At 40.1% G+C, this 10,863-nt stretch overlaps 1 protein-coding gene across 1 annotated transcript; it reads left to right on the forward strand.

Moving 5' to 3' along the window:
- The first annotated feature begins 5,483 nt into the window (after positions 1-5,483).
- LOC105054959 (brassinosteroid-responsive RING protein 1) lies at positions 5,484-6,941 on the forward strand. The gene has a single exon (XM_010936630.4). It carries the CDS (start codon positions 5,713-5,715, stop codon positions 6,268-6,270), a length of 558 nt encoding a protein of 185 aa, XP_010934932.1. The 5' UTR covers positions 5,484-5,712; the 3' UTR covers positions 6,271-6,941.
- Positions 6,942-10,863: the final 3,922 nt, after the last annotated feature.

Raw genomic sequence — 10,863 nt, forward strand, 5'->3', positions numbered from 1 at the left:
CCATCCCCTAAATTCTAAGCCCAAAAATCAATGAGCGCAAGCAATATATAGACTAAATAAATATAGAAATAAATAATTAAATAAAGGGCTGCCCACCCACTCCTTGCGACCGTTGGCGAACGGGCGCCGCGGGGATCCCCCCCTTCGCCCCGCGCCAAAAGCCCCCAGGGCCCCAGGCCCCCCGCGTCTCGCCCGGGCCCGAACTGCCCATTCCCCCAGCCCACCCCCCACCCAACTCCCTCCCCTTAATGTGGTCATGCATCAAGTATTTGCTGAAACGACACTGATGACCCACTCAGGGCTGTCCCTGTCCTTCAGCAACATGCTATAGTGCTCATACCCCTCATGTTCCCCTCTACCATCATACTCTCACCCAGCTTTTCTCTTCATGACCTTTTGATTTTTATACTCTCATTGTCACCTTCTGTTGCAAAAGTGTTATCTACCACCAATGATCCATGGCTTTCTTCTATTCCTTTTTTGCCCATGCGCATGCCCGATGGCCACGTGCCATCGATATGGGCATCCATATGCAATCCATGCATCCTTGATGTAAAGAGAAGGTGTTCGAGAGAATTACATGTTAATGTGACTCAATGTCATGCTAACTGGAGGAGATTGTGTCATGATATACGCATCTTTTGCATTTAAGATATCGCATTGTATGTCTTTTGTCTTTTGGACCATTTTATATGCCTTTTTGAAAGCAAGATGTGATTTAGATAGCAACCATAAGCTGCTAGTCCCAACTAAGTCTATAACACCTATACAACATAAACAATGTGGAGCATGATAAATGCATCAGCTCTGGTTGCAAGCCAGCTGCCAAATCTTTGGCTTGATATCGAGGGAAAAAAGACCAATGTGCCACGTGGAGAGGAAGGTTAAGAAGGCTACAACATAATATAATACAGAATCTAGTATGGTGACCTACACCAATTCTTGTTGCCGACGAATTTAAATTTGATAAAAAGTTATACAAGTTGAACAAATTAACACGAATTTCCTTTGAATTTTTGCAATTATGTGGTCATGAAAAAACATAATTTTCCATAGAAGATATTCTTTAAAATAAAAAAGGGAGGACTTAGATTCCACCCACTTCATTAAAAGAATGAAGGTAATGCAAAGTTTAAAGAGACATTAAGAGGAATGGTTGGAGGAGGAGATGGTAGGTTCGAGACATTAAAATATTCATTTGATCACTGAAGGGATGGGGGATAAAAGGTTATCAGTTATTGCTAAAGAATATTTCTTTTGAAGAAAAAGATATTTTGAGCGCTTCTCTTTCATGCTCTTAAATACCTGATGTTCATGGAAAATGATAACCATTGCAGACGCACCAATGATGTCAAATATGTTGGAGCAATTGAATTAGTTGAAAACAAGGAAGCCACCAAAATGTAGCTATTATGACAGCCACATCATAATAACAGATACATGCATGAAAACTATAGACGTCCTTATATATATTCTAAGGTTAATGACAGACAAGAAGTTGCTTGAAAATTTAAATGATAGCCAGCTGTTTTTGTCACTTTCAACCATGACTTCTTCAATTTTCCACAAGGAAATGGACTAAAATCACAAGCTTCCTTTTTTTTTTTCTTTTTTTGATAATTCATAAGCTCTCTTTTAAAATAGTCATACATGGTTTTGAGATTTAAATTATATTTCTTGATAATTATCCACTTAATAACATATCTTAAATTCTCTCCTATACACAAGCAAATTCTAGCTGATTAAGTAGGATTTTACCATCATATTGTATGTCTTTCACCAGTTTTCTCATGAGCCAATGATATGTACAGAGATAGTGTTGTCAATTATTATACAGATAGGTTTAGTTGGCAACACTCTGGGCACTTGGAACAGGATTTTGTCCAAATGAATTGGCCTGTCAATGGACCACGGGACCATATCATGGATTTTGGCACCCAAGCACCACAGAAGACAGGGGAGACAACCTCTCCATACCCTTGTGCTCGTTATCCGACGGAGGGAAAGACAGAGAGGAATGCTAGTGCTCGGCCCATGCCACAATATTATAGCCTTCAAGGACCACACCACCCATCTCTCTCTCTCTCTCTCTCTCTCTCTCTCTCGTATGGGGTGAAATTTGAACCGGGGACAAGATGCCAACCTCTACCATATCTGCTTGTCCTTTTAACATGGGCACCTTAAGAAGTGGTCAGGTTCAGCTAACTCCCTCTACACTTTATACTTCCATTTATCCAATGCACTTCAAAAAAAAACAGAAAGAAAGAAAGATTATTGATGCTTTACAGTGTTTTGGATTAACATGGAGAATGAATGTGCTTCTACTTCATGTGTGCGGACATCCTTTATTTCTCAAAACATTGTTTACAGAACCATTTTCTGTTCTTTATTCAAGTGGGAAGGTGAAAATTGTTCACCTGATCACACTTTGATATCCAACTATATGAGGATAATAATGCATTAGAAAATTAGACCATGTATCTTAAAAAAGCACCCCTCAATAAAAACAGAATATTAGACTATGTATCTTAACCAACCACCCCACAATAAAAACAAATCAGTAGGCAGTGAAAATATTGAGGGCATTCTTGATTAGGGGAAGTTAGACTCTAGAATAGAAATACAAAAGGATGACTCCCATCCTCCCTCACCCAATTTAGTTAGAGGGAGTCACATTTCAATTCTGAGAGGAAATGAAAAATATCTCAATCTCCCAAACTTCAATCCTACTCCCTCATAATACTCAAATTTCATTATGATTCCAACTCTGATTCTAGTCACAAATAAAATGCATCGAAAAATATAACTATTTCAATTTTTATGTCAATTCATATCAATTTTAATTTTAATTTCAATTTCAATCATCAACCAAATGTACCCGTTTCAAACTATATATTTGATTTTGAGACTACCATAGATCACACTTCCAACTCACAGGGCTAATAAGTAGTGTCGTCCGACCGGTTATACTCCTCAATCTAGCAACAAGAGATTCTAGGACAGATCTAGATAGTGCATTTCCGAGGATTTGAATTTAAATAACACCATAAAACAAAGTATTATACTTCTCTCCTGAAATAATTTAAAAAATACCGAACTACAATTTGGGTAAGCACCATCCAACCGGAACCGAACCCGACAAGATATATCAAATGGATGAGTCTAATCTAAGCCTAAATCATGAATCCAAAAGCCATCCAGATCCAGCATGGGCTGCACCCAGAACCCTAAGCAAGCTACTTCACCCATCCCACCCTGGATCTAGAACTAGGCTTGGTGCATTCCAGGTTGGGCATGACCCAGAAGGGACAAAACACAACATTATTGCGTACCAGTCTGCAATTTTTTGGCCTGTCCTTGTCCCACATGTAGCTTTTCTCAGGTGGGATTAGATCGAGAGGCTTGGGTTGGCTCCAAGTCACCCAGTGGACAAAATCCACTGCACAAGATCAGCTCAGGCTCAGTTCCTTGCATATTTAGTGCCTCAGCCTGGCTCGGTACGGGCCTGGGTCCAATTTAGCCGTTAGTCTGTACCATAAAGGAGAGGAACGGGGAACGGGGAACGTGAAATCCAGATCATGCGAACATGGTTTGGTCAGAGCTTCGTCAGGGAGGGAGCTACAACCACCGGCCAACAATTGTCGTGGTGTTGTTAGCTTATAATTTAATCTTTCTACCATGAAACAAATGTGTCCTTAATTCCTGTATACCATATTGGGAAATGTGGGCAATGTCCTGTTACTAGGGAGAAGGATGCAATTTTTTTTATGGTTATAGCTTTGGTTGTGTCACATGAGAACCTAAATTATGCCTCTAGGTGTCATGACAAAGGGACCGTGATTGTACCTTAATCAAGTTGTTTGTAAGAATGATTATGCGCACTCGGATGCATCAGCACGTGTCAGATTCGATTGCTATGTGTTTGAAATTGATATTATCCATCTAAACCATAGGATGCGACAAATAATAGATGCAGAGAGTTTTAAATGAAGATTGGTAGAGATCTTAATTGATATAGAGGCCTCTTCTTGGCCAGACGATAGAGTGATATTGAAAGAAGACTCCAAGATGGTGATTTCACGATTATCTACTAGATCCGAAGTCCCCATAGCCCATCTTTCCTCACTGGCTAATGCTTAGGGACTCATTGCTCGATACTTCTACTGTCTGATCAGGCATATCTATAAAAAGAATAATAGTATGATCAATTGGATGGCATTACATATGGCTGAGTATATTAGCTAGCTATATCGTTTGGGCATCTAGATCTTCCCCACCGTCTCCATAATTGAATTATGTCGGATGCTTATAAATGTATCTATACTAGAACTTCTTCCTATAGCCTATAGGCCTCTTAGCATCACCTTAGGTAAAATTTCATAAGATCTGGATATAGTAGGTTAAATTCAGAAATAACTCTATAATCTCCATCCCATACATGTCGTCATAAACGCCTCTAACTGTGCTACGCAAGCAGCAACTCCACGTTTCTAGAGAAGTCAATGGGATTTCATTTCACCACCATGCACCAGGCCTCTTGCATCATGCCTTGTCAATTTACCTGGTAAGCACAAGTTTTAGCATATTTTGCATACATACCATACCAAAGTTTCTAATTTTTTTAGGATTTAATTTCACTGACCTAAAATATAAAATAATACATTTTTACCAAAATTTATATAATCTAAGAATAAGTAAATTCCACCTCGAAAATTCCATCATATCACTATAGCCACAAGTTTTTTTTGCATCATCCGTCTCCATCTTTCATCATGTCTCCATCCTTCTATTAATACCATGTTTCATCTCTTATCATCCCAATATAGTTTTTTTTCCTTGTATGCTTAGAATCTGTCACTCATAGTGTCTTCATCATGCCATCATATCTTGTCCATCCATCACGACACGCTTAAATGTCACATTTACTTCAACTTGAATGCATGCATTAGTGGATAGGATATGTACAGAAATCAAAGATATTAACACATCCAAAGCCAGCATAGAACTGTAGAAGGTCCAATGTAAGCTAAAATTAGCACCAAGGCCCCCCAAACCCTTCAGAGATGCTTACTTGCCTAGAAAAATGGTAACTTCTGTGGTGGTCATTGGATTTGCCATATTTACTTTCCTTTGAAGACATTTAATTCAAGTAAATGGAATTGCCTGCATAATTTCTATGTATGCATTAACAAGATGGCATTAGCTTCACTATAGCAGCTAACTAGCCATGCTTCTGCCCCCATGTAACCGAGATAAGTCCAGCCACTAAAATATAAGTATGACCAACTCCTCCAGCAAACAAATCACTTTGGAATCATTAATCAATTAACTACCAACCTCTTAGACTTACCCCTCCAGAAACATCATCACATGGGATTCCCCCATCAAAGAAGGGGACAGCCCCAACCTTCACAACCCTCCTTGTATAAGAGGCCAAACCACCAGCTGCTTTCAGACTCAGAGAAAGTAGAGAGAGCAAGAGAGAGAGAGAGAGAGAGAAATCCACTGTCACATCTCTGCACCCTCCCAGCCCTTATGAGCTGTAGTTGCCGTAGCTCTCCTTTGCTTAAAAGGAAGCCAAGAGCAGCACTCCAAAGTGTGACACCAAGAAAGGCCTAGAGATCCCTCAACCGCAAGCTCTCTCCCTCTCTCTCTCTCTCTTTCTACACCCATTCCCCTGCCTCTAAGGAGACTCCTAGCTTTGGCTCTGAAATGGGGTTCCCCATGGGCTACTCTGAGCTCCCAAAGGTCCTCCTCCACCTTCTCTTCCTCCTAGGCCACCTGAGGCGCTTCATTTCCTGGGCCTTCCACTCCCTCGGCCTCGGCAGCCTCGACGCCGAAGCCCAATGGCTGGACACCACCCACCACCACCAACAACCCCACCAATTAGAATCCAATTCAGTGTCGGCCGAGCTGATCCGAGAGATCCTGCCGGTGTTCCGGTTCCATGACCTGCTCCTGGAGGAAGGCGGCGGCCGCCAATTGCCGGAGAGCTGCGCGGTGTGCCTCTACGAGTTCGAGGGGGACGCGGAGGTGCGGCGGCTGAGCAATTGCCGCCATGTGTTTCATCGGTGCTGCCTCGACCGGTGGGTGGAGCATGACCAGCGGACCTGCCCCCTCTGCCGGGCCCCCGTCCTCCCCGAGGAGTTTCTGGATGAATTCACCAATGCCTGGGCCACCGACGCCGACGGCTCCTCCGATGAGTATTACTACTCCTTTTCCTCGCCGTCGGCATCCATACTTCTTCCCCTTCAGTATTATTCCTCATAGAAGTACTTGTAGAAGAAGTGAAAGAAGGAGAGGAATGAATGAATGGACTGGTAGTGTATATAGGAGAAGAAAGTAGTGAAATCCAAAGCAGAAGGCAGTTAGAGTGGAGAGGGAGAGATTGGTTGCTTTCCTTTTCCCTTCTCCTCTTTTTTTTTTCTTTTCTTTTCTTTTTTTTTTTTTTTTTTGCTTTGTACAGCGTTGGTTGGTGATGACTTTTGTGGAGGGAATTTTGATGGATGGTGCTTGGTTTCTCATCTACAAGGACTAATGGGAGTGACTTGGTTTGTAGGAGAGATGGAAGTGGATTGGATTGGATTGGATTTGGATTTGGAGAATTTGCATTGAAGGTCTGTTCAGAGTATTCCGAAATCCTTGGAGAGGAGAGAGGATGGACTGGTTTGATTGGGTGCGGCTCGAAGGGTCTGCTCTCAACTTTCAAGCTATACTTCCATGGTTAGGAAGAGCAAGGCTGAAGAGAGAGGAAGAAGAGAAGAATCAAGAAATGGTTTTCTTTTTCTTTTTCTGTTTTTTTGTATTCTTGCTCTCTTTTATCTATTTTCTTTTCCTTTTTTTTTTTCCTCTCTTGTTATTAAAAACCTTCCTGTTGACTGCTTGTTGGATTCTGACTTGTTTAATGAAATTGAGAATGGTTTGCGCTTTTAGCTAAGAAATATTTCTTTAATTTTGTGTCATGGAGGAAAGGGTGTGTAGGTTCCACCAAACTTGTCTTCACCCAGGTTTTTCTTTGAAGAAGTCCTTCCTCAATTTAGAAGGAATAACTGAGATAGATTTGATGGAGAGGATTCTTGTTCCTGTGAGTGAACTTCTTGTATTCTTTTTCTTTTTCCTTTTTTTTTTTTTTCGGGAGAAAACTTTTCACATTCTTCTGCAATCCAAGGAAAGACACAAATACGTTAGCTCATATTACCTAGTAAGGAAGACCTTCCCTTCCACTGTTTCAACAATTTAGCCAAAAAAATATATATATACAAACAAAAGAACTGAAGGGCTGTTTGATATTGTCCTTTCAAGAATGAGAAAGTAACCATTAGGAAGAACAGAAATTTAATGGAAATGCTAATTTTGACATCAATCTTCATGCAATACTTTCACTAATTTGTAGAGACAAAAGCATAAGAACAGCAAGGATGCCAAACGGAAAGCTTTTCCCCCCTTCAAAAGGGAAAGTTGTCAAGTGTGACTCTGTGGCTTGGTTTGATACTCGTTTTAACAGACCAGTCGACCAGACAGAGGTGCTATCGATACAAAACACCAACAAATAGGATCATCAACATAGGTAGCATCAGATAAAATTCAAATTTTGATCACAGAGACGAGAGCATCTACAACAGTAAGTGCTGATCCCACCCTTCTATCATATCTATTATTCAAGAGAATCATATAACAAACAAGTAGCACGAGGAATGGTGACAAACTAGCTCATGAATTGAACTGTATCGTAATATCAAGGATTTGCAAACATACATAACATATTATCATCTATGGGGAAAAATGCTGCATTTTTATATTCAGGAATGCGGTAGTTTTACATAAACCATGATTGTGCTTGAAATAGTTAAAATAAATCCCCCAACTGCTTGGACTGAGTTGGTGCAAATGTGATTGACCAAGTAACAAATAATTTAGCTGAGCCAGCTAAAGCATCAGCTCAACCAAAATCGGTTTATAAATGCGTAGGGCCCAGACTACAAACCCCAATTAGGTCCGAGTTGGGGCCATACATGCATGAGTTACATATGGACCCAGCCCAATCCCCAACTAACCGCCAACCAGGTCCCCTGTCATCCCTAACAAACAGCATGAGCTACCACATGATAGATGACTGGAGAGTCGTGGAAGTGTAGATATACAGCAAGAACAGAGAATAAAGCAGTGACCTATAACTCAGAAATAGGACAAACCAATATCAGAAGAGTCTGAAACTAAGTACATATCGGCAACACGTCGAAGGCATAATTTCCTAAGCTAGATGACTTGTTGGTGACCTAACCAAGAGTCAGTGTGCTCGAAAGGACCTAAAAGAGTCATGGGAGGTCAGTAGTGAAGGGCCAGCTTGCTTCTACGACCATTTAACATATTTCCTAAAAATTTTGCAAATATCTGTGATAACTGCGTAAGTGGAGGTTAAAGGATGCCGGTAGTATACAAAACAAACAAAAAAAATGAGAGTAGCTGTCTTGAAGCATATGGTTTTAGTAGTACAAAAAATGCTACTCTGAATAGGTTTCTATCAACTAAAAAACTCGGTCATGGCAACCTCAAAAAACAGGGATAGAATCCAAATGGGGTTAACCAACCTGTATGACATCACCGGTGTCACCAAAAGCCATCCAGTTGCTCCAATGAGCTAAATATCAACAATGTGCACCATGTGTGCCTGCTTTGTTTGAATAGGAAAATGTTTTGTCTCCCCCAAAACATTTTCTGAAACATGTTCGATTTTTTTTTCTGAACTGTCAAGGTCAACATTAGCAATTTGGCCACAACTAACCACCAACCTTCTATGTATAGCACTTGAAAACCCGGTTTACAGTCATTGAACCTTTATCACTATAGAATCCTGCATCCCTGACTCCATTAGATGCATATTTTGATGCTTGGCCTTATTTCCTTTTACTTTCCCTCCTTAGGAATCCTTGATACTGTGTTGATAAAAGATGTAGCACAATAACCTCATCCACCAAAAGAATTATATTCCTATCCATGCCTTTATATCATTCTAGAAATCCTAAAATGACTCAGTGTATTTGATGTATATGCATCTTCTACTCCCTTTCAAAATCTATGTTGGGATTCTGCGTGGTGTCTCTGGGGTTGCTGCATGTCTAATCATCAGGCCCTATCACTTCTTCTTAAGGAGGCTTGTCTAAGTGTCATATCAATCTGCATGTTTAAATATCAGGTTAGGATACTTAGGCAAAATTTGAGTGTCCAGGTAATCTTCATGAATGAACAAATGAAAAAAGCTTAGACATGAAATTGGTCACTTGTAACTTGATGTCTAAACCCTTCTAGTGTCGCACTCGCATCATTTGAAAACTTTAAAAAATTCAAATGTTCATTATTTACAAAGAGCTCAAAGAATTTACATGTACCACCGGGCTAAGCATAACTGTGACTGAAAATTGTTCAATGTTACAATTTACTGTGATATGAGTACAACAGATCACTGGAAGATTGATACTTTATAATCTTATTAAAGTTAAATGAGATCTACAAATGTATTCTGCGGCATATATATAATATTTTTATTTTACTCCTGATGCAAACCCAGAAAAAGACACATCTTAAACATCGACAGTTAACATTGAAAGAATAGCCTGCAATTGTGGCCAAAGAATAGGCGTTGCATCACATCCAAGATGGAATTAAAGCTTTTCTACATATTTCCAATCTCACCGATATGCGAAAGATATTTGGGAAGGTTGGAAATGTTATAGGCAGCAACATGAGGCCACTTCAGTCCAATTGTATCTGCAAGAAACAAAACAGACAATTAAAAAGTCTCTGAGGCCATTGTTAACAAAAATGAAGATTTCCTTCAGACATTTGATTTGAGGATACAACTGTTGCACAGACTTGTTCCTTTGACCTAGACCATGCAAATAAGATTGTCAAGCTTGCCCAAGTTAGATGGAGTTGCTAAACTCTGCATTTTAGCAGACTGAACAGCTAAAATCTTGAAAAATTAACAATTTGGACCACTAGAAATCTCTAAATAGGCCAGATTGCTTTGAAAAGACTTCTTGAAGTGCTTGCACATCATATTAGAGCATCAAATCTTAATGCACTGCTAAATGACCTTTAAAGGCAGAATTACAGATGATCATTTATTTGTAGCTTTAATTTAAAGAGAATGGCAAAAGGCTGGATCATCAGCATACAGCCAAACCACCACAGCTGATCTTTTGCAGCAAATTCTTCCATTTTAAGGCAGCAAATTCCAGGTGAACTGGGTCTTGTCCCAGTGGTCACACACCTCCAGTTAGCAAAGAGAGGTTTCCGTTCAATTCTTCCATGGTGCATTTTCAAAAATCTGGACTTGAGTAATTATAGCAGTGGTGGGACTCCCTCCCTTTCTCTCTTACAAAAGAAAAAGGAAAATTCAACTAGGCATTGCCACAAAGAATGTAATGTATGTTATCTAGTCCTGCTAAGAGAATAAACTTGCCATAGAAATGTGATGCATGTCTCACGTGTAGAGTTAGTTTCTAAAAATGCTGTGTAGATGTATCTCCATGAGCAACATGACATAGCTCACACGCCATAGAGTGGCAATAGATGTTCTTACAGATAATCACAGCACCCTAGGTGTTCAAATAAGTCACTTGAGATATTACAGGATTATGTTATGTCATCCTGAGATAATATCACCAACTGGTGTAAACAGTGGGATAATCCAAAGCACCCATGCACAAGCCAATAGGATCAATCCAGCTTAAAGGATAGCCTGTTTCGCCTGCAAGCAAAGCACAACAGTCAGGATGGGGACCTACATGCAATGTGGCATCACATGATGTCAACTATACAACATATAATATCTTGTCCCTGTTCTCTATCCTCCATAGATTC

Source organism: Elaeis guineensis, chromosome 12, assembly GCF_000442705.2.
Source record: "Elaeis guineensis isolate ETL-2024a chromosome 12, EG11, whole genome shotgun sequence".
Classification (NCBI taxonomy): domain Eukaryota; kingdom Viridiplantae; phylum Streptophyta; class Magnoliopsida; order Arecales; family Arecaceae; genus Elaeis; species Elaeis guineensis.

Bases quoted from the DNA above. Each gene is read 5' to 3' on its own strand.
- LOC105054959 (XM_010936630.4), top strand. From the start codon at position 5,713: ATGGGGTTCCCCATGGGCTACTCTGAGCTCCCAAAGGTCCTCCTCCAC.